Raw genomic sequence first — 26,658 nt, 5'->3', positions numbered from 1 at the left:
ACCCCTACACTGTAGAGATCCCTAGATGCCAGAAAGCCTTCTACTCTAATAGTTTCTTCCCTTTAACTGCTAGACTTTGAAATTTCCTTCCAGGCCCCTACTTCCCTGACTCTACCGACATGCATAAGTTTAAGGGTATTGCGGACCAGGATATAATAATCCTAACTCGCTACAAAAGAAAATAATGAAATGAATGGAAGGAAGGAAACAAAACTCAATTGCTGAATAAAATAAATGGTTTAGGTGGAACATGTGTTTAGTTCAGTCGTTGACGACTACGCGCGTGGAAAAAGAGAAATGACAGTCCAGCATGTAGAAAAAGAAAGAGAGAGGGGGTTGACCTCAGTAAAGCCACGCATACATGGTAGCAGTCGGCCACGTGAAAGTGTCTTCAGGCCACAAGCTGTGGACGCAAACTTGTCTGGTGGACGAACCAAGTCAAAAGGGAAGAAAGAGGAAGTTGTTCGAACATGTTTTCCCTTACATATACACACGCACATACGCACACACACACGCACGCATATACACAGCCTCATATACACTCACATTCATGCGCACACACACACACACGCTAACATACACACATATACGCACACATATGCGCATAAGTACACACACATGCGAAACGTCACTTCCTTCAAAGTGAAAGCCAGACATGCGCAATCAGAACACTGACCCCAGTATAAAAGTCAACAAAACCTGTCAACTCCCCCATTTTGCGTCTGGACCAGCGTTCGACCTGCTTAGTCGACGAACTGACCGCATGTTCTAACGTCACTTTCCCTGCTACTGTAATGTGGGGCAAGCGCAAGCACACTTAATACGCTTTCCCTCTCCATGAACTGGATTGACTTACTCTCTCTATCTACCCTTCGCTTTGGCCCATCGACACAGACATGTGCACAACTTTCTACTGAGTTTAACCCTTTCTTTCTACAGCCGGCTTGCCACTTCACATTTCTCTATTCCTTCCACGCGCGTAGTCGTCAACGGCTGAATGAACACGTGTACACGAAGACCATCATTTCTCAACAGAAAATAAACGACATGTTTATTTTATTCCAGCATTTGAGTTCTGTGTTTTATTCATTCAATTCGTTTCATTATTTTTTCTTGTAGCGAGTTAGGGTATTTTATATCCTGGTCCGCAACAGGTTCTTTCACCAAAATTCTTGAAAACTGGTACCACACAAGCAATTTCTAGCAGACAGAATTTATTCAGAAAGCAAAAATAAACATAACACATATACATAATTTGTAGATTAAATAAAAATCTTTTTTAACTGCTTTCAAAATTTATCGAAATTACTTTTCCGAAATTGGCATAAGATTAAAGAGAGTAAACAGGGGCGGTAATTGCAGTCCGTCTTGTTACATTTCCTTCCAAAATAATGGCGGATGAATAATTCGTGAAATCGTGAAAGTAATGTAATAATGCAGTAATAGATGTTCTTGGCCTTCGCCCCCCGCCCCCAAACGCAAGCACGCACACACACACACACACACACACACACACACACACACACACACACACACACACACACACACACACACACATCATATCACAAACGTATATATTTTTAATAAAACGCTGGGAAATGATTAAGTAGGTTTAACTCCATAGAGTGAATGTGGTATTGTGGTAAATGTTGCTAGTCAAGAGTAATTATTTTTTCTTGTAGCGAGTTAGGGTATTTTATATCCTGGTACGCAACAAAGTTGAACGTTGTTATTGACTTTTATACCAGGGTCAGTATTCTGACTGTGCATGTCTGGATTTCACTTAAAAGGAAGTGACGTCACCAATGTGTGCATGTTTGCGCGCGCGTGAGCGTACATGTGTGTGTACGTGGATGTATATATACGTGCATGTGTGCGTGTGCGTGCGTGCGTGCGTACATGTGGGTGTGTGTATGTGAGGAAAAGAACATGTTCGAACAAGGGTAACGTGAATAGATATTTGCCGCTCAACTCCCTGTATAGTATCCCTGCAAATCTATTTCCAAATAGTAGCCCCTTACGACTTAGTAACACTGTGTCTCGTTTGGGGTAAAAAAAAGAAACAAAACAGATAAATGAAATAATTAAAAAAAATAAAACTTATTTGTAACGTGGCAAATGTGAATTTAAGCGGCGTAAGTTATTTGACGGACAAAAATTTATAAAAATTATTTATTTTATACAAAACACATTATTAGACCCTAAGGCTGAAATAAAACACGAAAAAAATATAATGTTTATTACTTTTTTCAACATTTGTATTAGGCTAAATGTACGACAATCGAGGCCGCCATCTTGTTTTGAAAATTTGGCCTTTTTAAGGATTGTCAGATTGGCCTTTTTGAGGCCAAATTTGGCCTTTTTACGCTCTTGCATCGCCCATGGTTCCACGCAAGAGCTTAAAAAAGGCCAAATTTGGCCCCAAAAGGCTTAGAAAGGCCACAATTTCAAAACAAGATGGCGGTCTCGATTGTCGTACATTTAATCGAATAAAGTGTTGAAAAAAATAATAAAAATGAAAATTTTTACGGTTTTATTTCAGCTTTAGGGTCTAATAATGTGTTTTATATAAAAATAAATAATTTTTTATAAATTTTTGTCTGTCAAATAATTTATGCGCTGAAATACACATTTGTCTGTAACGTTTTCAGTAATAATTTTCAAATAGATATATTTATAAAATAGTGAAGAAAAAGCCCAAATTTAAAAAGGCCTACACAATATTTGAAGACCAAACCTCTTCAAAAATTAATTACGTTTTCTTTAATAATTACTATTAAATAAATATTTTTGTAAATTTGAATTAAAAAAAAATATACCAAAATTGAAGCCAAATCAAAAAAAAGTCAAATATAATTATCGAAGGCCAAACTGCTTAGAAAAAAAAAAAAGAGGCCAAATTCGGCCTAAAAAAAGCCAACCCTGAGCTCAGGAAATAAACACGTGGTTTTGTGAACGAAGAGAACGTTTTGGTTTTTTCTAGCCTTTTTTATCAGGAGAGTTCGTCAATTTTAAAACCGCGCTAAAAAGAAAAGAAAAACATGTCCATTACCGACGAAGACCTGAAGATGGTTTTATCATCCCAAAAGAAAGTTCGGGTCCGATTTGTTCCCGACGATGAGATCGTCCAACACATTTTACACATCAAAGATAGAAAAAGAGGTGAGTTTTTCACCGTCGGATTAGAATCGTTACTTTTACGAACTTCGATATTTCCCCAACACGTTGCCCATCCCCCCTCCCAAGTTCGACATAAAAATCCCAAAGTTGGATGTGAAGGTTTCCATGTTCAAATAGAAAATTCGGTGCTTATGCACTTTTGTTACCGCGCTATTTTTTAAAATAGTATTTTCAAAGTTAAATTCAAGTTTTACGATATCCTTTTTTTTTTATTTATTAAATTGTTAATTGAAAGTAGAGAATTGTTAGAAAACATCGTCATTCATTCATTCTAATAGTTATGTAGATGCTTTTAAAAAGGAAGACGACTAATATGTATATATGGGTTTAAATTACTGTACACATAGATTCGAAAAAGTTGTCAAAAAACAAATATATAACAAATAAATGTTATCAAAGGCAAGATAAGTTATTTTTCTACCAAACTCGATATAATTTTCGTGTTTTTATTCCATGTAACATGTTTATTCAGCTCGAAAAGCATACAGTGTTTACCGATGTATTGGAAAATTCAAAATGGCACCCGAGCCGCCCGACTCTCTCTTTAACACGGTAAGTTCGGGAAAAGGTGTTATAAATAATAAACTAGACAAAATACTGTTAGAAATTCGCTCAATATATGTTACCGTGACATAAGTTGACATATATTCGGTGTTTTTTTTAATAGTATTTTGTCTAGTTTATTATTTATAACACCTTTCCCCAAACTTAGCGTGTTAAAGAGAGAGTCGGGCGCCATTTTGAATTTTCCAATACATCGGTAAACACGATATGTTTTTCGAGCCGAATAAACATGTTACATTGAATAAAAACACAAAAAATATATCCAGTTTGGTAGAAAAGTAACTTATCTTGCATTTGATAACATATATTTGTTTTTTGACAACTTTTTCGAATCTATGTGTACAACAAACCCCCTTGGTCCGTGCTCCTTTAATTGAAAAAAAAATTAGGGCTTGAATTACATTTTTCGAGTAGTTATAAGCTTGGAAAGACAGGAGGTCGAATTAATTCACGCCTCCCATTTTGAAATGTCTATTAAAAAGTAAATAATTAATTTACTCATCAAAGTGTTATATATCACAAATTGAAGATAAAAGATCAATAAATGATATATTCAAATTTAAAACAAAAAAAGTAGTGTTTTTTAGAAATTTACCTGTAAAGTCCGAAGTTTAAAAACCTTTAAAAAAAACAAATAAAAACACTTTTTTTTTTTTTTTTTTTTTTTTAATGAAACCTTGGTCCTTGCTCGTTTAATTGAAAAAAAATTAGGGCTTGAATTACATTTTTCGAGGATTTATAAGCTTGGAAATACGGAGTGGAATTATTCAATATTTTTCACAAAATTTCTAACACACCTAATTCAACAGCGAGCATGCCGCCATTTTTCTTTTTCAAATATATCACTAAACATTGTAATTTTCGAACTGATTACACATTTTAAAGTGAGTAAAATCACTAAAAACATTTCCAGATAGGTAGAAGAGTAACTTATCTTGCCTTTGATAACATTTGTTTGTTATATATTTGTTTGGTAAATTTTCAGGGGTTTGTTTTACTGTACACATAGATTCGAAAAAGTTGTCACAAAACAAATATATAACAAATAAATGTTATCAAAGGCCAGATAAGTTACTTTTCTACCCAACTGGATATGTTTTTAGTGTTTATATTTAATGTAACATGTTTATTCAGCTCGAAAAACATGCAGTGTTTACCGATGTATTGGAAAATTTAAAATGTCGGCCGACTCTCTGTTTGAGGCGGTAAGTTTGGGAAAATGAGTTCTAAATAAAAAACCAGACAAAATACTGTTAGAAACTCGCTCAACTTATGTTACCGTGACATAGGCCGACATATATCCCCCCCCCCCCCGTGACATAGGCCGACATATATCCCCCCCCCGTGACATAGGCTGACATATATTCACCCCCCCCCCCCGCTAGTTTACTTAAAAAAGTAAACCCATCCATTGATGTTCACTTTGGTAATCGATTGAAATGAATTTCTAGATATCTTGCAGTAAGCACAAGTTAGGTTTTCGTCAAGAATCACACTTTTTTGTTTACAAAGCCATTCGGCGGAAGTGATGTCAGACAAATTTTACAGTACGGATGACCAACACTGTATATGATGTAGGTTTTTTTAAAAAAAATAGAAGTTTAAAAAAAAAAAAGAAATGCGAACTTGAAGAATCTTTCCTTTCCTCCCTTTTTTTTTTTTTTTTTTTTTTTACAAAGGAGTCACTACATCAAGGCCTGGAGATCACTCGAGGATAAGGGTTAATGTGTGCACAGTAGTCAATGGGACAATATCGTAGTAATCGGTAGTAGTGGAAATTTGGTAAATTGAATTAAGGAGACGGTTCTGCAAGAATTTGTTTATGTTAGACTTGAAGATGACCAAATTGTAGTCAGCAGGAAAGCAGGCAAATGGAAAACTTACAAAGCTGTTTAAGCATTGTCTTAAAGAGAATTGTCTTCCACGCCTGTAGAACTCTCTTCCGTTTGCCTGCTTTCCAGCTGACTACAATTTAGTCGTCTTCAAGTAACACCCGTCTAGCTGAATCCACTGTGACAAATTTCCCCCACTCTATATCTGTGCCTAAATCAAAACGCAGATTCCATGAACAAAGCTTCTTTCTTAGAACTGCACGCCTGTGGAACTCTGTTCCGTCTGCCTGCTTCCCTCCGGACTACAACTTGGATATCTTCAAGTCCAATGTTAACAAATTCCTAATGAACCGCCCCCTTAAGTAAACATTTCAGCAAATCTCCTCACTAACGTAATGTACTTGCAATAACCCTTATCCCTGAGTGGCTTCCGGGCCTTGATAAGTGGTGATCACTGTGTAAAAAAAAAACAAAAACAAAAAAAAAAAAACAAATTCTTGTTGGACCGTAAAAAGAAAGGAAGCCTCCATCGAGAGATTTGCTAGTTCTATAAGATATAACCGTTAGCACATCTGCTGTAGATCTAGCAGAACGGAAACCATATTGCATGTCACTAAGGTTACTTTTGCTAAGATGGTTGACTACTTCTCTATTTAGCACAGATTCCAGCCATTTACTCATGACGTACAGAACACTTATTGGTCTGTACTGAGAGGAAGATGACCGATCACCTGAATTCTTAAATATAGGGAATACTGATGAGATTTTCCAAAGTATTGGAAAGCAATTCTCCTCAAGACAACGCCTAAACAGCTTTGTAAGTCTTCTGTTTGCCTGCTTTCCAGCTGACTTGGTCATCTTTTTTTTTTTTTTTTTTTTTTTTTACACAGTGATCACCACTTATCAAGGCCCAGAAGCCACTCAGGGATAAGGGTTATTGCAAGTACATTACATTAGTGTGGAGATTTGATGAAGTGTTTAATTAAGGGGGCGGTTCATTAGGAATTTGTTAACATTGGACTTGAAGACATCCAAGTTGTAGTCCGGAGGGAAGCAGGCAGACGGAACAGAGTTCCACAGGCGTGCAGTTCTAAGAAAGAAGCTTTGTTCATGGAATCCGCGTTTTGATTTAGGCACAGATATAGAGTGGGGGAAATTTTTCATAGTGGCTTCAGCTAGACGGGTGTTTTTCGTGAAAGATTGGCGAGGGGGGACCAGAGATTGGAGTTCAGACGAGCACCTGCCATGAAAATAACGATAAAACAAGGATAGGCTCGCAACGTCTCTTCTGTGGGAGAAAGGTTGCAGGGTAGAGAAAAGGGCATCCCTCACTAAGCCACGAAGTCTATTTTGTACTCTGTCAAGGCAGGATAGGCTTCAAGTCCAATATAAACAAATTCTTGATGAGCCATCTCTTTAAGTAATCCAATTTATCAAATTTCCACTACTTACGATTAGTATGATATTGTCCCACTGACTATAGTACGCTCATTAACCCTTATCCTCGAGTGACCTCCGGGCCTTGATAAGTGGTGACTTCTATGTAAAAAAAAATTCTGATTTAATTATGGGGGTGAAATTGCCCCCAAATTGTTCATCCGTTCATTTGTCTGCACTTTCCTTAATAACCATGCCTTGGATTTTTTTCGAAATTTTGCACAAACATTAGTTACGATGAAAGTAACTTTTTCACTCGTGGAGGGGGACCTCACATGCTTGGCTTGTTTTTAGCTCATCCTTCTGATGGTTTTGGTATTTTGTGACAATTTGGGCAACACCAGGTAACTTGCCCTGTACGTAATCCAATCCAAATGGGTGATACTGCGGCATGCACTCGAATCACCTGTTACGCACCAGGTATTTCTTGGTCAGTTAAACTTTATCCAATGGTGAGGCCCCAGCATCTCGGCTCAAGCTGATTTTGATCAAATTTCTGCTTGAGCCGAGATGTGTTCATCTGAATTTAAAAACTGAAAACCACAAGAACTTTTTTGTCAACCTTATATTATTGCCTTGAAAATATTAGTTTGGTGCAGAAATAATGTTGGTTTTTGATGTTCAACTATATATATAAAAACATTACTTTTGCACCAACCTAATATTATTGCATTAAAATATGGGAAATGTCTTGAAAAGGACTGGAACACTATTATGTTCAGTAAATATTTGTCAAAATATTAAAAATAAAATCGAAATAAATATTTTTAAAAATATTAATTATAATACTGTTAAAATATTAAACAATATATTAAGAATATTAAGAAATATTAAGCACGTATTTATTTAGTTTAATGAAGACATTAAAAAATGGAGATATTGAAAAAAAAAAAAAAATTATATCGTACATACCCGTTATGGAATTAAGTTTTCATAAAAAAAAATTCACTTAATTTGATCAAGTATTTGTATTTTTTATTTTTTATTTTTTAAGTGATAAAACAATTTGTTATGACAGCAGAAGCAGCGATGTTTGGATTTTTTGACCACGAGAAAGGGGAGATGGGGTGTCTTGTAACGTGTTGCTTTTTCATTGGCTGACAACGCTCGGTATATGTGAAAGACTGAGTTATCTACTCGTGGTGGGCTCCCCCCCCCTTTCTTCCTTGTGGTCTAAAAATTTAAAAATGGCTGCTCCTACTTGCTGTCATAACAAATTGTTTATCTACTGTAAAAAAACTACTTGATCAAATTAATTGAATAATATTTTATGAAAACTTAATTCCACAAGGGTATGTACGATATAATTTTTTTTTTTTTTTTTTGCAATACTAGCAGTTCAACCCGGCTTTGCTCGGGCCCTATGTACTGTTCATAACTTGCCCTACGTGTGAATGCACTTTATGTAAAATTTCGAATGTTTAGACCAAAATTTGTTTGAGTAATTTGGTAGAGACCACAGAGGTATTATTTTTTTAAAACTTTGTCCCCCGTTAAGCATTTATTATTTTGGTCTCAAATCAAAATACAAAGTTCTACCCATGTCCAAGTTACCTACATTTAAAATTTCAAGTTTTTAGACCCAAAATTGACGAAGGAATTTGGTAGAATCTGCAAAGGTCAACTCTTTCAACTTTGATCCCTTAACAGCCAAATTTCTGTCCGAAAAACGGTTAAAAAGATTTTCCCAAATCTCAATAATCCGTATGTCAAATCTCGAGTCTCTAGACTGTAAATTGACTGTTATTTGGTAGGGAAATGTGTACACACACACACACAGACATTTTCACTTTTATAGATATAGATTTTCGTTTTTTAATGTCTTTATTAAACTAAACAATTACCAAAATATTTTTTAAGTATTCAAAATAAAATCAAAATACATTCTTCTGAAATTGCATCGTATTCTTTCCGGTTTTGTTGATACAAGAGTTACTCCCCTTTATCACAAAAGTGCCTGATGTGCCAATTTACTTGCCTCTCCACGAGGGCAGAGTTAGACACAAAGTCGGTTTTTAATGTGGAGAAAATCCAGCTCCTCAAAAAGAGGCACTAAAAAATCGTCTCAGTCATATAAAAGATTTCTCCTCCGCTGACCGAGGACAGAAAAGGGGAAGTGTAGTATTAGAACATGTACTACACTTTGCTCCTGGCTAAAAGTACCTGCTGTTATCCATATACTTTACAGATGTATTAAGTTGGAAACTAAGTTCTTGTGGTTACTCGGAAAATTATTCTCATCTTGCTTGTTATTGACACAACGTTTCGGTCGTTGTAACCTACGACCTTCGTTGGGTGTGAAATTCATGTTTTGTTTATTCTATTGAGAGAAAAGAGGGGTTAGCTGAGCTGAATGCAAGAATTCAGACCGTGGGTCTGAGGGTGTGTCCGTCAATCACGAAGAAAGTTCAATCAAGGGTCACTTAGATATATCTTTAAGGTTTTCTTATGATCCGATTTCACGGAATATCTATGCCAATTGTCAACATTACTAAACAAAAAAAAAATGTTTTACAAAACCGCAGACAGACTTCCACATTTATTTATTTATTTATTTATTTAAAAAACACACACGGTGCAAGGGAGACAACTCAAGGGAAAAAAGTTTTTTTTTGCGTGTGAAATTACCTCCCTTGGGCTGGGCATATTCCTTTGCTATTTTTCCATTTTTCTCCTGTGAATTAAAAAAAAAATTTTTTTTATTACATTTTCACCCCAAACAAGGCACATTGCCACTTTATTGTATGGGGCTACTATCAGGGACATAGGCATCAGGGGTACTGTGTAGGGAGTCAGGTAGCAAGATGTCGGTTCACATTGCACTTGAACTTCTGCATGTCAGTACAGTTGGGGAAGCAGGGACCCGGAAGGGAATTCCAAAGTCTAGGTGTCCTGGGGAAGAAACTACTGCAGTAGAAGGCTTTCTTACATCGAGGGATCTCTACTGTGAAGGGGTGGGATTTAGCTGCTTGTCGGGTTTGTCGAGGGTATTTACGTCGAGGGGGCGCAAGTGCTTGCAGTTCGTCAGAGCATTCACCGTTAAAGTACTTGTAGAACAGGCAGAGGGCTGCAACATTTCGTCGATGGGACAGAGGCTGAAGTTTAGATGACAGTTCAGGACCTATCAGATTGGCGACTCTCTTTTGGACCTTGTCTAGGAGCGAGAGACTAGTGGTAGATGCACCAGCCCAAATATGACAACAATATTCCATACATGGGCGAATGGTGACCTTATAGAGGTATAGAATACTTTTGGCCGTTAATAGCTTTCTAGCATGGTAGAGAGAACCTACCTTCTTCGCAGCGGTCCTGGCGATACTCTCAATATAATTGTTCCAACTCATGTTTCCTGAGAGCGTTAGGCCGAAGAGTTTAAAAGATGTACTTTCAGATAAAGAGTCATTGGCCATTGCTATTGGTGATAGGGAAGGTTTCTTGTAATTATTGAAGGAGACAAGTTTAGTCTTGGCAGCATTGAATGTGACCATACATTTTTGTCCCCCATTCCACTACAGATCGGAGGTCATCCTCTAGTGTTTTTTCCATTTCTTTAGATATGTGTTCATTTGCTTTCCTGTTGTGTCTGTTATAGAGCGTGGTGTCATCAGCATATATACCCATCTCACAGGCAATTTTGTCAGGGAGGTCATTTATGAATATTAGGAATAACAGAGGTCCTAGGATAGACCCCTGAGGCACTCCCACATTTATATATTGTTTAGATGTACAACCGTCGTTAAGGGAATAAAAATGTGGTTAAATTCCATGCTAGGACGGCTTATGATATTTTTTTCTATCGCATGTGCTGCTTCTTTAAGCTCCCCCGATCTGCCATCCCTCCTCCGCATCCAGTATCCGGACATCATCCCACGTTAGGGAATGGGCACTTCCCCTCTTCCCATATATGGTCAGCCAGGGCTGATTTCTCGATTTCTTTGTGTGTGACAGCTTTTTGGTGTTCCTCCAATCCCACCCTGAGGGGGGGCAGCATGTTTCACCTTTTATAAAGTTTCTCATGAAATCTCATAAACGGAGCTCCCTGCCACAAGCCCCTCATAAAACCTTTTTCTTTTTTTACTAATATTGACAATTAGTACAGATATTCCATGAAATCAAGTCACAAGAAAGCCTTAAAAAGATGTCTTGGTGATCCCTGAGGATTGAACTTTCTTTGTGATTTACAGACACAGCCTCAGACCCACACAGTCTGAATTCTTGCACTGTCGAGCTAACCTCTCTTTTCCTTAATTGAGTGGAAAAAACCATGAATTTCACTCCCGAGGAAGGTCGTAGGCTTCAACGAGCGAAATGTTGTGCAAATTACACACAACTTAAGAATAATTGTCCGAGTAATCAAAACGGTACAAACCTTCAAATTGCATTTAGTTTTTAAATCTTTTTTTTTATTCCATTCTCACCCAAAACAAGGCACAGTGTAGAGGCTACTATCGGGGACAGTAGTTGCAGGGATACTATGTAGGGAGTCAAGCAGCAAGATGTCTATTCATGTTACACTTGAACTTCTGCATGTCAGTACAGTTAGGAAAACCTGAATCTGGAAGAGAGTTCCAGAGTCTAGCAGTTCTGGGGAAGAAACTTAGAATAGAAGGCCTTCTTACGTTTAGGGATCTCTACTGTGTAGGGGTGGGACTTGAGTTTGTCGGGGGGGGGGGGTATTTACGTCGAGGGGGGTATAAGGGCTTGTAGTTTGTCAGAGCATCCATTGGTTGAAGCTTCAGGATCTGTCAGGTTGGTAACTCTCTTTTGAACCCTGTTCAGGAGCAAGCGGCTAGCAGCAGGTGCACCAGCCCAAATCTAACAATTTTAAAGTAAAATAAGAACTTACAACTATTTAATCAATGGTGTATTCTTTGTTCGTGTTTACAACTTTTTCCTAACGTTCGATTTTCGATAACTTTTTCCGGTAGGAATCATTTGATTTTGATTCGAAAAATTCATCAAATCAATCGGCATCGATGCCGAATGTCCGCTCGATCTCGATGAAGGTTATTTTGTGTACAACATGAAGCCGCCGTTCCCCAGGGAGTTAAGAATGGTTTTCTTGGCGATCCTGGCAGTAGCGTGCATTGTGATTTGGATCGCGCGCCTCAAGTTGGTCTGCGAAGGGACATCTGTTCCGGATCGGGATCTGATCGTTTACTTTAAACATTTGCTTAAAGTAAAGATCAGATGCGATTGGAGGAGGTTGCTTAGAGTGGAATTTGACAAGAGGTGGGTGAACAGCACTAGTTTGTGCATCCGTCGAGGAGCCAAGTTTCAATACGTGTTCCCTCCTTAAGCATGGCACGGGCGGTGCTGGGGCCTTCGGAACCCATCCCGCTTAGGTTCTAGCTAAGAAAAACTTAAGACTCTTGACTGGTGGTACAAATGAGATCCTGTTCCTGATTTTATTTTTTGGTACTAGAGAACCTCTGAGTCTGCTCATCCCCTTTGTGCCACAGCCTTGCTTTTTCAACATCCCCGGTCACTCCCCCACTCAGAGGTCACCTTCCAACCCCCCTCCACCCGTTGCTTTGTTTTCTCCCACTTCCATTAAGATATTTTCCCCAATCTCCATTAGGGATCGCCCTGCTTGTTTTCGGTTCCCCGGAAAACAGTGGGGGGTCTAGTCACCTAGATTAGTACAAGGGGGTCTCACTAACAACCCAGTAGGATTTATTTTTTGTTTTTGATATGAACACTTTTGATTAGTTTTCCCCTCACCACGAACAATCTTTTTAATTCAAAAACTTTTTATTTTCTAATGAAATTGAACTTTATTTTTTCACACATGCACACACACACACACACACACACACACACAAAATTAATAAATAAAAAAAAAAAAAAATGCATACACACAGACAACTATTTATAAATTGTAAATATGGTTTTATTAGTTAGATTAAGATCCATAGAGTGAATGAGGTATTTTGGTAAATGTTGCCAGTCAAGAGTAAGACTCCAAAGTCTACATTTATTACTTTTAATCACTTTAGTCACAAAGACCCTGAACCCTTCCCCTCCCCAATTTCTTGTAGGGCCTTGTGCCTAATTTTGTTGTTTAAAAATCTTTTGTTTTTTTACTTAATTGTATTTTCAAAATTTTAAAAGCAATAAAATATATAAACAAGATCAAAGTGTAGTATCTGTTCTGCCTTATAAGACCTTGGTTAATGTAGGGGCAACCCTTCATACCAATTGTCACTATCCAGCCCCCATACTCCCTGGGGAGTTGGTCCCCATTTCCCCTTCACTCCTCATATTAAAAATCGGCCTTGTGCCTAATTTGCACAGTGGGGGAGCAAGTAAATACCCTTTTCTTGGCCTTTTGGCCAAGATCAAAGTGTAGTATCTGTTCTGGCAAATACTGCAAGCAAAGAGCATATGTGGGGGCAACCCCACATATAAGACCTTGGTCAATGTAGGGGCAATCCTTCATACCAATTATCACTATTCAGCTCCCCTACTCCCCAGGGAGTTGGTCCCCATTTCCCCTTCACTCTTCACATTAAAAATCGGCCTTGTGCCTTATTTGCTCAGTGGGGGAGCAAATAAATACCCTGTAGTGTCTGTTCTTACTGCATGCTGTACTTATGTTTGTAACTTTGTGATATAAAGTGGGGATCACTTTTCTGTATTAATTTAATGTAAAATGATCACCCACTTTACAACCAGTCAGTCTCAAAGCCATTTAAGTCATTCTCCAGATCATTCAAGTTGTTTTTGAAGGATTCCAGTTATTTTTTAAGCATTCAAGTCATTCTTAAAGTCATTCAATTCATCCTTAAGTTCATTAAAGTCATTGTAAGTCATTTACTTTTTATTTATTTAAGTCATTTCAGCCCATTTTTCGGTCATTTTAGTTTATCTTTAAGAATTTCATGTCCATCCTACATTCACACATTCATTCATTACACGAGAGCACGTGACTAATGGCTATCAGCCTTGTTATACATGAAATTTTGTTTTTTAAACTTGAATTCTGTCTGGAGAATGCCTTAAAAAGTCTTAATAAAACCCGTATTTAATGCTGAATCCAATGATTTTGGAAAGAAAAAAAAATTATGCTTAAAGTCTTTTTATATTTTATATATTTATTCAAGGAATTTGGTTGTTTTGTTTTTATGGCGTATCAACCCTTTTCGGATTATTTAATGCCGAATCCAGTAATTTTGGACAAAGATTTTATGTTTCCAATTTAAATATTTATTCATGATGTTTGGTTTGGTTGTTTTGTAGAGGAAAATTTTTTTTTTTTTTTTGATTGTTTGCAAAACATGATTGAATTTTGCTTAGAGAAAGGAAAAACATCAATGTTTGGTGCATTTTAGGTTAGGAAACCAGTATCTTTAGACAGCCTGATCTAGTATGAGATATGGATTTTTTTTTTTTTTTTTTTTTCATTATTGACTGCTGGCGGGGTTCCCTGACATTGTCTGGGTGTGTGTAGGTATAGTAAGGAACTCCCCCGAGGGGGGGGTAAAAAGTGGTGGAAGTGAGGAGGAGGATCAAAACAGTTTGGGTGGAGAGAGAGAGAAAAAAAACAAAAATGTGAAGGCAGGCGGGCTCGAACCTGTAACGCAAAGGAGGAAAAAAAGTGAAAAAAACGTAACATCTTAGCCAATGTATCTATGGCCAAACCGGAAGTCAAGAGCGTTGAAATGAAGTGTAGTTGATCGAAAAAAAAAAGAAGAAAATGATGATTTGCAAAAATGTCAATGAAAAAAGCGCCCTCTCCCCTCTTTGTAAAAAATCGGCCGAATGAAGGGTGAAGGAATTACTGTTTTTGGCCAATTTTTCGATATTTGTTGTCCGAAAGACAGAGCTTCAAAACAATACCAATCTCGTCAGAATCAATCACGTGTTGAAAGTTTTGGCGAGACATACAAATGTGCACATTTTGCCTTTTACATATTAGACTAGCCTGGGTGCCTGGCGTTGCCCGGGTGTTTGGAGGTGTGTGTTGAGCAAAAAAAAAAAAAAGTTGTAGTAAGTAGGTAGGCTCGAACCTGTAACGCGAAGGGGAAAATGAATGTGAAAAAAAAAAGAAAATGATATCTTTGCTGTTCGCCAAACTAGAAGTGGCAAAGGTTTAAATTAAGGCTAGTCAATCGAAAAAAGGGGATGACTTTCGAAAATATTGTCGGAAAAAGCGATCCCTTCCTTGTAGAAAAGTACCCAGTTGAGGGTGAAAGAATTAATGTTTTTGGTCAATTTTTCGATATTTGTCGTCCGAAGGGTTGAGCTTCAAAACGATACTAATTTCGTGAAAATCCGTCACCTCTGTCGAAAGTTTTAGGCAGACATGCAAACAAACATACATACATACATACATACATACATAGATTTAAACAGACAGGTGAGATTTATATAATAGACTAGCGGGGGTACCTGGCGTTGCCCGGGTGTTTGTGCTTGGGTGGGGGTGGGAGTAGGTCAAAACAAAAAATAAGCAAAGTAATCACCCTGTTTAAGTATTATATAAAAAAAAATGTTAAAACTTAACAAAATCGAAAAAACAGAAAAGAAACTAACGTAAGGCAAATGAACGATGTTAAAATTTCTTAAAATCAGAAAAACAAAAAAAGAAAATGTGAATGTGATGGACCCCCCCCCCCCAGAAAAACGAACGTTAAAACTTCTTTAAAAAATCTGAAAACAAAAAAAAAAAAACATAGAACGTGAAAAATGACTTAAATAACTCTGTTTCAATATTAAACCTTTAAAAATCGAAAAAAGAAGACATCTTGCACCACGATTTGAACTTACAACCTTTTAGATAATGATGCCGACCTCTAATCAAGTGAGCTAAGAGGACGTTGACGAAATTGGGTCGTTTCTTTTTTTTTTAATATTTAAACTAAATCATGTTCCGACATCATTTGCGCATGCTTAGAAGCCATCTTGTCCTGAGAGGACGGTTTTTTGCTACCCCCTCCCTGTACAAAAATGGCTAGTTTAAGGTGAAGGAATTAATGTAGCAATACACATGAAAAAATTTAAATAGCTTAAAATATTTCAATATTGGTATATATAGAAAGAGCTTGATAAGCTAAGAAAGAATCTTTTTTAATTTTTAAAATCCAATTAAAATCAAGGAAGTTATGACTATTTTATGGCCTGCGTGTTTGGATATTTTCCCCTCTTTAAGACCATATGCATTTTGTCACATTTTATGCAAATACCATCAGTAGTTAAAAAAATCATGAGAATCTCAAGTGCCAAAATTTATGCTTTTCCGTAGACATTTTTCTTTAGAAAAAATGGGCTAAATTACAAACCTCAACATTTCAAGAAATTTGGTAATTTCTCTATCATTTATTTATTTTCCAAGCTATTCTCATGAAACTTGGCACTCTTATGAAAGTGTGTGCTCTTTCTGATTATGCAGTCAAATCTGTGTAGCAATACACATGAAAAAATTTAAATGACTTAAAATATTTTAATATTGGTATATATAGAGCTTGATAAGCTAAAAAAGAATCTTTTTAAATTTTTAAAATCCAATTAAAATCAAGGAAATTATGTCCTGCGTGTTTGGATATTTTCCCCTCTTTAAAAACCATATGCATTTTGTCACATTTTTTGCACTACTTTTTCAGTAAAAATGCTATATCTTTGTTAAAGCACAAGACTAAGCAATGAAATTTGCCATATAAGTGTATTTTTGTACAAGGAATCTGAATATGCTATTGAAAATCTCCAGAAATTAATGGTTTCCAAATAATCTGCAGTAAATGCACATAAATATGTTGCGATTGCTTAAAAATGCCATGTATTCATTAAAAGAAAAGAAGTTAGAGAACTCAAAGTTTAGTTGTAATGCATTTTATGTGTCAAAAACTGAAATCGAAATCTAGGATTGGTTAAAAATGAATATATTGCAATGAATATATTTATCTCACAGCCACAAGAAATTATTTGGTTGCCGAATATGTCCTGGAGCAATTTAATGTTTCTCCTGCTGTATGCGCCGTTGCACCGTCCTGCTGGAACCACATTGATTGAGAAACCCCAATTTGACTTGATCTTCTTCGTACTGATGTGGATGGATCTTGGCTACACTCTCTGCTAATCTCTGACAATTCTCATCACTTCTTGCCCTATGGGGTCTACCAGATTTAGGGAGGGCACATACAAACCCTTTCTCATGAAATCGAGCCACCATAGTTTTTATTGCATTGGGAGTAAAGGGATTTCTTGTGTTGAAGTTTCATCAAAATTCTCTTTGAGTTTCTGTTATTGACTCATCCAACTGAAAATACGACTCTACGATAAATATCCGCTCCTCGGTAGTGTAACGACACATGATGATCTTGGAAGGGTTACTCTAGATGATCTGAAAAAATAAAAGAAAAATATAAAAAATTTAGAAAGTTATGAATTTTTTGAAACCATCAGCTTCTTTTGGGACACCCTGTATTAAAAAAACAAAAAATAAAGAAACTATTTGATCAAGTTAAATAATTTTGAAAGAAAGTGATATAAAGTTTTAAAAATTCCCCCTCCCTTCTTATAACAACCTCTTTATGTCGTTAAGTGTCGTTAATGATCGATTTTGAACTTTATGCCACCGTCTTCACAAAAAAACAAAAAACAAAAAAGTTTGGTATGTGTACAGAAACACTTCCCCCACCAATGAAAACGTAAATTAAAGAAAAAATCTATATGATGTATGTACCCATGACAGAAAGAAAATGTCTTTCAAATATCATGCAAATGGATCAAGTATATTTTTTATTTTTAAAATCATACTAGTGGGGGTACCCGACGCTGCTCAGGTGTGTGGAGGTGTATTAAGGACCCCCGGGGGGATGGGTGAAGAGAGGTGTTTTAAAAAAAAAAAAAAGTGGTAATGCCGTGGGGGTTCCCCGGTGTTGCTTGGTTTGAGTAAGGAACCCGGGAAGGGGGGGGGGATGAAAAAAATTGTAGTAACGGGGGAAGGGGGTAGCCAGTTTGGGTGGAGAGGGAAAAACAAAAAAGTGGTAGCAGGCAGGCAGGCTTGAACCCATAATGCGTGTTTGCTGATGTCTCCATCGTCCAACCAGAAGTTGTCAATCCACCCGCAACAATGACTTGCAAAAATGATGACTAAAAAAACAAAATCGACTCGTCCTTGTAGAAAACTGCCCAGTTGAGGATGGAGGAATTAATGTTTTTGGCCAATTTTTCGATATTTGTCGTCCGAAGGGTCAAGCTTTAAAATGATACCGATCTTGTGAGGATCCATCGCGTGTGTTGAAAGTTTTTGCGGCGCACACACACGCACATTGCCCTTTATATAGACCCAAAATTGGCGGAAGAGTTTGGTAGAGTTTTCAAAGGTCAGATCGTTAAACTTTGACTCCTTGACAGCCAAATTTCTGTCCGAAATCCGATTTAAAAAGATTTTCCCAAATCTCAATACTCCTAATGTCAAATCTTGAGCCTGTAGATTGAAAATTGACAGTAGTTTGGTAGGGAAATGTATGTATGTATATATATATATACACACACACACACACACACACACACACACACACAGACAGAGCCTTTTATATATATATATATATATATATATATATATGAGAGAGAGAGAGAGAGATTAAGCAAATTTGAGTTTTTTCTTTTTTTATTCAATGCTCCCTCCTCTAATGACTTTCTGGAATCTTGGTTTAGGGTTATCTCCCTTGTTTCTTCTAATTGTTTTAAATATGGCGTCACAAGATCATTTGTACCTATTTACAATGCGTCCCCACGGGACAGAGTTAAACACCAGGGTCGTTTTTTAACGCGGAGAAAAGGTACAAAAATAAAAATTGTCTCAGTCGTGAAGGATTTCTCCTCCACTGAAAGAGAACGAGAAATGGGCGTGCCGCATCTGAAGAACAGATACTACACTTTGATCCTGGCCAAAGATCATTTGTAGTTCAGCCATAAAATTTTATTTTCCTATTTAAAAGTAACACTATATGATCAACTTAAATGATTTTTTTTGATGTACGATATTTTCTTTCGGTTACGCGTACGAACATCATGCAGATCTTTTTTTAATATTATTTTTTTTGTGGAAATTCGAATCTTTTTATATGTTGTTGCTTTAAATTCCAATCGGTTACGTGTACGAACATCATGCAGATTTTTTTTCTTTTTAATATTATTTTTTTCATGGGGAAGGTGGAAATTCTGGAGATGAACCGAATCTTTTTATGTATCGTTGCTTTAAATTCTAATCCAAGTTGCAACTAGTTTATTGTTTTTGATATATTTTCATTTATATATTTTTTTATTGTTGGTGGTTGTTTATATTATGCTGGGGCACATTGTAAAAATTTAACTTTGTTTTTTTATTGATATTTCTTTATAGAAAAAAAAACTTATTCTTCACGGTGTGCAAAGAAGAGACAGACGGCCATTATTAACGACCAAGAAGCTGTGCTGGGAAGTAGCGACGAAGAAGAGAGTTATCGGCCTTCAGAAGGTAAGGCTTTTACGACATTAACAGATTTTTATTCAAGTAATATCAAACGATACAAGTTTTTTTTTTTGTTTTACGGTTTTGAATTTTTGAGATGAGGATTTATAATTCGTATTATTTGGATTCTTCGGACTATTGATCTCATCTTGAGTGTATTTGTTTTGTTCAGTGTAACCTCCGCCGTTCTTCAGGTGTATCTTGTTGAACTCTGGAATCTTCATGGAATTTCAACTGGAATCTTCATGGATTAAATAAAGGATTCTGTTGAAAATTCCGTGCAGATTCCCCCCGAGTTTGGCAGGGAGATTTCCCCAAGTTTGGCAAAGTACACATGAAGAAGGTCAGAGGTTGCATCAACTAAGACATTGTCTTCAAGTCTAACGTAAACAAGTTCTTGATGAGCCGTTCCATATAAGTTAACAAATTTACCGAATTGATTACTACATTGTCCAATTTCTACTGTACACTCTTTAACCCTTATCCTCGAGTGGCCTCTTGGCCTTAATAATGTGGTAATGCCTGTGTAAAAAAAAAAAAAGTTTATGATCATTAATTATTTACTATGAAATGTTTTGGCATTGTTCCTGAAGATTTTTTTTTTTAACTTAAGATCATGTTTAATTCTATATCAGATTTAAGTAGTTTAGGGTTAACTTGAATGTCTTTTGTGGTTATATATTATGAGTTTATACTTTAGGGTGACGAGTTTGAAACCATAATTATGGAATCACTGGAGATAACCCCTCACTTGTATATTTTTTAAAATTCTCTCTCTCTCTCTATCTATCTATCTATCTATCTATCTATCTATATATATATATATATATATATATATATATATATATAAAATCACCTTTTTCTTCACCATATTCCTTATGCTTCACTTTTTTGTTATCAAGTAAGATCTTTGACTTGCTTGTTGTTTCATCAAATACTTTTGCATGCAAAATCCGATACCGCGTTTTTCTAGTTCCTGCCCTCTGATGAGAAGGAGAGTATTTCTTCGAAACTCCGCAGATTGGGGACTATCCACTTATCTAGTGTTTCCTTTTCAGATTAAATATGTTTTTAACTCATTTCAAAGTGTTTTTTTAACATGTTTTATTAACTGTTTGCTCGTATATATATATATATATATAAATTTATTGCTTTAATTCAGTTGACTTATATAATTCTTACAAGCCAACTGAATTGAAGGAATAAATTATAAGATGGTCAACATCATCAATTTTGGAATATAACTTTTTGTCATTTATTCTTTATATTGCTCTGTAATTACATTGAGCTTCTTATATAAGGATTGATATATATAATAAGAAAGTATATTTCTCTCTCTCTCTCTCTCTCTCTCTCTATATATATATATATATATATATATATATATGTGTGTGTGTGTGAAGATAATTCTCAACTTATATACTTAACAAATTTTCGATCTAAAGATTTGAAATTTTGTGTATCGGGTAATCAGGCCTTGTAGAAAGCTTTTTAATCGGTTTTCCACCAGAAGAAAAGTCCTGCTAAGTGGCCCAAATTGAAAAATTGGTACTTAGAGGTCATCAGATTTTTATCTGTTTGTCAATTTTTAATCTACAGATTTGAAACTTGATATCTAGGGGATTTGGCCATAGGAAAAAATTTGATTTGATTTTTAGCTGATAAAGATAGCTGCTAAGGGATCAATATTTTTAAAAATTGAAATTTTGCAGGCATAAGTCGACTTAAAGTTTTCTTGTACGCATGTACATTTTATATATTTAAAAAAAAAATTTTTCTGTGCGTAAAGATATAGTACAGATGGTAACCAATAAGGTTGGAGAATTGTATGCTTAGGTTTATTTTTTTTTTTTTTTAATGTTTGAAATCACTACTATATATTAGGTACAATATAATAATCAATAAGTATTAGCTCTATAATAATAATTACGAATCTACATAAAATAGAATATCATTTAAGTGTACTAGTGTGTGGGTATAAGGGGAGGGGGGCACCCGGTCATAAAATATGCTTAAATATGATATTTTAATTTGTCCAGATTTTGTATATCTATAATATAAAGCTGAACGTCTGTGTGTGTGTCTGGTCATGAATAGGCTCCTATATGGTTGACTATTATAGAAAACTGATCACATATAATAATAGAAGATGTATCAAGACACAGGAATGGGTATGTTTGATCTGGCATAATGATGATTCATTAAAATTGTGGGGTCTGCGTACGCGCCTGGTCCACAAAGTATAGAAATAAAAAAATTTTTAAAATTAAAAAAAAAAAAAACGTTTACAAGTGTTTTTGATATAGATATACATAATAATACTTTGATAAGTATGTTTTAATTTTAATAGGGATGGTATGATAAAATTGTGGGGTCTGCGTTCACGCCTGACCTCCATAGAATGGAAATAGGCACAAACTTTAATAAAGACTTTTGATATCTATCTGCGTAAGTAAACTTTGATAATTATGTTTCAGTTTGAAGAAATATGGTATAATAAAATTATGGGGTGTTCGTTCGCGCCTGACCTCCATAGAATGGAAATATGTCAAAGTTTAACAAGGTTTTTTAATATAGATCCACAGAATATTGTGATAAGTGTTTCAGTGTGAACAGGTATCGTATAATAAATTATGGGATTTATCTATTTTATTTTTACTTTCATCATATTTTGCTTTGGTTTTGATACCCCCAAATTCGAAGCTATCTCTATAACTCTTCCTTTTCATAACCTATCATACTTTCATAATTCAGAGTCTATTTTCTGTAGGCTGTTTTTGAACCTAGTCAACGATGGGTACTTTTGCTAGTTTATATATACATATATATATATATATAGTCTTTGAAGTTTTTAACCTTTAAAACTATACCCAAAAAATATTTTTTATCATTCGTTAGAAAACCATCTAGTCAGTAAGTCATTTAATCACCTGCAATCACTGCATCAACTCGCTCTCGAATTTACTATAATACCAATAATTTATTTTTCAAGGGATCATCAGTTGTTTACCATGAAACACTGTTTCGGGGATATATATATATATATATATATATATATATATATATATATATATATATAATTATAATCATGATTTCAAAAGTAAAAAAAAAAGTATTTGTGCCATCAGCTAGAATTGAAACCGAAAGCAAAACTCTAGCATTCAAAGCTGGTGATGTTACCACTGTGCCAACATAACGTGCATATGAACTGATTAAAAATAAACTTAGATGTATGTACAAAATGTTTAAAGATTTTTTTTTTTTTAAATTTGACCGCTTAAAAACTATTTTAACCGGCTAAAGTGTGTTGGACAGCAACAAAGCTTCTCCACCTCCTCTTATCCTTAGCCAGCCTTGCCAGTAAACCCCAAGAATGCTGCATAGCTTCCCTCTCTGTTGTGAAGACGCCTATTAATTAACATAGGCGGGTGAGTGAGATATATAAAGGTATCAAACACCAATATCGGGAGAGTCCGGCAACGACTGTCAAATAGGCAAGACGCTTATGCTGCCTCCAGTAAGACATGCAACACGCCACCTGCCGGAATATCTCCAACTGAAGTATATCTAAAGACATGTAAATAACTTTTCTTCCTAATATATTATTGTATACCTTTACTTTCGTGTTCTTGTTAATTATTTGTGCAGACACAACACTCTCCCTTTCCAACGTTCTTCAAGTTGCTCTCGGTTTTCCTAGTCTGATCTTGGTTTTAGTGGCGTTAATGTTCTCCCTCATCCTGCTGGTAACGTCCTCTCGGCTGTGGTCACCAGCATTCATAAGAATTTCACTTGACTCAGTGTTACAAGAAAGGTCTCCCTTTTCTTGTAAGAAACACATTAGATAAGTAAAAATGAGATTAGATAGACCGAGATTCGAACCTCGTAAGCAAGGTTCAGGAATAGGGTAAGAAATGGAATTTTCGCATTGTTCAGCTTTCACATAAAATAGTTTAGAGATGTTGTTTGAAAAGGAATTTAATTGTTCAATTCTTTTTATGAAAACTGAATTAAAATAAGGCCAGTTAGATGAACGAACAATAGAAAATTAAAAACATATTGAAAAATAAGTTAGGTCGAAAATAGGTTAGAAGAATTCTTTGTCTGCAGAAATGCGTCGGACATGTGCGAACCATGCATGTTTAAGCCACGTGTTGTGTCATTCTTCAACAATTAAAGGTAATGTGAAACATCCTTTATATGAACATTGTGTCCACTCATCTTTATAATGAACTTTGTGTACAAACCATCTAAGTAATGTGTCCCTCTCTCCATCATAAGTAATGACAGTCCCCTCCTGTGTCATAAGAACTGATAACCCTCCTCTCTACAATATATGATATAAGAACCACAGACTGTATAAATGTTCTCCTTTCTCTTCTATCCCCCTCTCATCATGTATTACATGTCCCCGTCTCTCTTTAAAATGTACCCGATATATGTCTCCCCAATATGAACAACCCCTATGCAGCATCAGAAGCCCCCCCCCAAAAAAAAAACTGAAGTAGGGGTTCTGTTTGTTGCCGTTTCCGTAACATACTTGTTTTACAAGAAAGGGTCGTTAGCCCTATGCTCAACCCCCAACCTGGAGGATCAGGGATCACTCTTTGTCTAGTTTCTATCCGTCAACCTTACTTGCAAGAGTGGCCCTGCCAGGAGCATTCGCTCCTGTTAGCATATCTCTAGGGATCATTAAAACACTCTAGCTCCTTCACCACAACAAGGTGGTAATCCAAGAAGGAGATTGGATCTAGTAGCTGCTGATTAAACCCCCTTCCCTTGTAATCTGGCACGTGTTTCCAAATGTGCACAATAGAAATTAATTTTTTAAAAGCGTTCAAAATTTTTCTTTGGGTTTTTCTTTTTATTAAGACTGGTCTCGATGAAGAATGTAGTCTTTTTAGATTGAAACAATAAATTTACTGTTGCGATCAATGGTAATTTTGTTAACCTAAATCGAATGAAATAATATTTTGCTTTTTTTTGATGTTTTTAAGCTGGAATAAATGTATGTGTTTTTTCTTTCTTTTTAGGTCTGCTTTTTTTTTTTTTTTTTTTTTTTTTTAATATTTTTAAGCTGGAATAAATATATAATGTATGTGTTTTCTTCTTTCTTTTTAGCTCTGGCTGCTTCAGATGAAATGACGATTGGAAAACAGTTGTTTAGTTTTAAAACTCCCAAGAAATCGGGTGCAATGGCGCAGAAAGGTGACAAAACAATTCATTAAAAAATTTTTTTTTCTTTTAAAATTTTTTTTGCAAATGTTTTTTTTATTAACACTGAACTTCTGATTTCTGCCCATCAACCACTGCTCTTAAGAACCTATCAGAGAGAAATAGTTTAATAATTGAAAAAACATTTCCAGCTATACCGTAGATGGAGAGTTTGTGGGGTAGACCTTTATGCCATACTCTATAAAAGGCCTTTGATATGTCAAGGGCAATTGTCCTAGGAAGGACGCCTCTGTTAAGAGATTTGCTAATCTTTTGAGATATAACTGTTTCATCTGCTGTAGATCTAGCAGAACGGAAACCATATTCCATGTCACTAAAAAGGTTATTTTTGCTGAGCTGGTTGACTACTTCTCTAATTAATAGATTCCAGCAACTTACTCATAAATAGGGCTATGGCAAAAGGATGTTCTTTTGTTTTGACTCTCTAGTATATATCCGACACAGTTAGACACAATTAATCAACCAAGAACCACATCACTCTATATAAAAGCATATAAGATATCAACAGATACACACTGGAGAGTCAAAACAATGAAAAGAATATGCTGTTGTCCTAGCCCTACTCATAACACACAGAAGACTGATTGGTCTATATTGAGAGGGAGATGACCGATCACCTGAATTTTTTAGATACGGGACATACTGATGAGATTTTCCAGAATGTTGGGAAGCAATTCTCCTTAAGACAATGCTTAAACAGCTTTGTAAGTATGGGAGCTGGCTCTGGTTGAAGCTTTTTGAGCACTATAATAGGAATGCCAAACGTTTTTTGCAAATTTGGTGCTGTTTCAAGAACGGCTGGAGAGTGATGGTAGATCCATACTTTTTCCAAGCGTATTAGTCAAAATTATACAGCATCCGTGCTAATGTATGAATTATTGTTCTTGTGATCCTATCATGGTGTGGGGTGTAATTCAGTGTCGTATTCTACGTCGATATAGCCTCGTCGGATGCCACAAGGATTGCATACCTTTCTTTTTTTTTTTTTCTTTACATAGTAGTCACCACTTATCAAGGCCCGGAAGCCACTCTGGGATAAGGGTTATTGCGTGTACAGTAATCAATGGGATAATATCATAGTAATCGTTAGTAATGGAGATTTGATAAAGTGTCTTACTTGAGGGGGCGGTTCATCAGGAATTTGTTTATGTTGGACTTGAAGACATCAAAGTTGTAGTCAGGCAAACGGAAGCATTCCACAGGCGGCACTTCTAAGAAAGAAGCTTTGTTCATGGAATCTACGTTTTGGTTTTGGCACAGATAAAGAGTGGGGAAAATTTTTGACAGGTGTTTTTCGTGAAAGATTGGCCTTCCAACTAGTTTCCCTTTTAGTAGTTTTTCTTTTTTTTTTTTTTTTTTTTTTTTTTTTTAAACAAAGGAGTCACCACTTATCAAGGCCTGGAAGCCACTTGAGGATAAGAGTTAATGTGTACGGTAGTCAGTGGGAAAATATTGTAGTAATCGTTAGTAGTGGAACTTTGGATTACTTAAGGAGACGGCTCATCAAGAACTTGTTTACGTTGGACTTGAAGACGACCATATTGTAGTCAGTTGGAAAGCAGGAAAACGGAACAGTTCCACAGGCGTGCAGTTCTAAGAAAGAAGCTTTGTTCATGGAATCTATGTTTAGGTTTTGGCACAGATAAAGAGTTGGGGAAGTTATTGATAGTGGTTCTGGTTAGTTTTTTCGTGAAAGTCAGAGCAGGGGAACCATAGATTGTAGTCCTACACCTACATTGTATTTAAAGATCCAAAGATCTTTGGTGTTGATACAGCTATGTCAGGAACTTAGAGGAAATGATCAGTTCTGTCGAAGATCCTAAAAAACGACCAAAAATATGTATTTATTGGAACACAGATGTGTATCAATTATCAAGAGGAAAAGTTTTTTTTTTTAGTGAGAAAAGACAAGTTGAGGAATTTGAATGATGCTAAGTCTGCAGGAACTTTGAA

The 26,658-nt window shown here is 35.9% G+C and overlaps 1 protein-coding gene and 1 pseudogene across 1 annotated transcript in view; both read left to right on the top strand.

Annotated features, from left to right (window-relative positions):
* Positions 1-2,969: 2,969 nt before the first annotated feature.
* LOC145297779 (origin recognition complex subunit 2-like) overlaps positions 2,970-26,658 on the top strand; it is a 78,279-nt gene continuing 54,590 nt past the window's right edge. The window contains exons 1-3 of the mRNA XM_080144034.1: positions 2,970-3,162; positions 19,363-19,476; positions 24,592-24,678. Of these exons, the coding sequence (XP_080000160.1) occupies positions 3,042-3,162; positions 19,363-19,476; positions 24,592-24,678 (322 nt within the window). The 5' untranslated portion in view covers positions 2,970-3,041. The remainder of the gene's footprint in view (positions 3,163-19,362; positions 19,477-24,591; positions 24,679-26,658) is intronic.
* Positions 13,328-13,462, top strand: LOC145298021 (U2 spliceosomal RNA; annotated as a pseudogene).

The sequence above is a fragment of the Euprymna scolopes genome, chromosome 18 (assembly GCF_053919585.1).
Source record: "Euprymna scolopes isolate OS-2025 chromosome 18, ASM5391958v1, whole genome shotgun sequence".
Classification (NCBI taxonomy): domain Eukaryota; kingdom Metazoa; phylum Mollusca; class Cephalopoda; order Sepiida; family Sepiolidae; genus Euprymna; species Euprymna scolopes.
The sequence above is the reverse complement of the archived record's forward strand: the minus strand, read 5'-3'. Positions and strand labels throughout refer to the sequence as shown.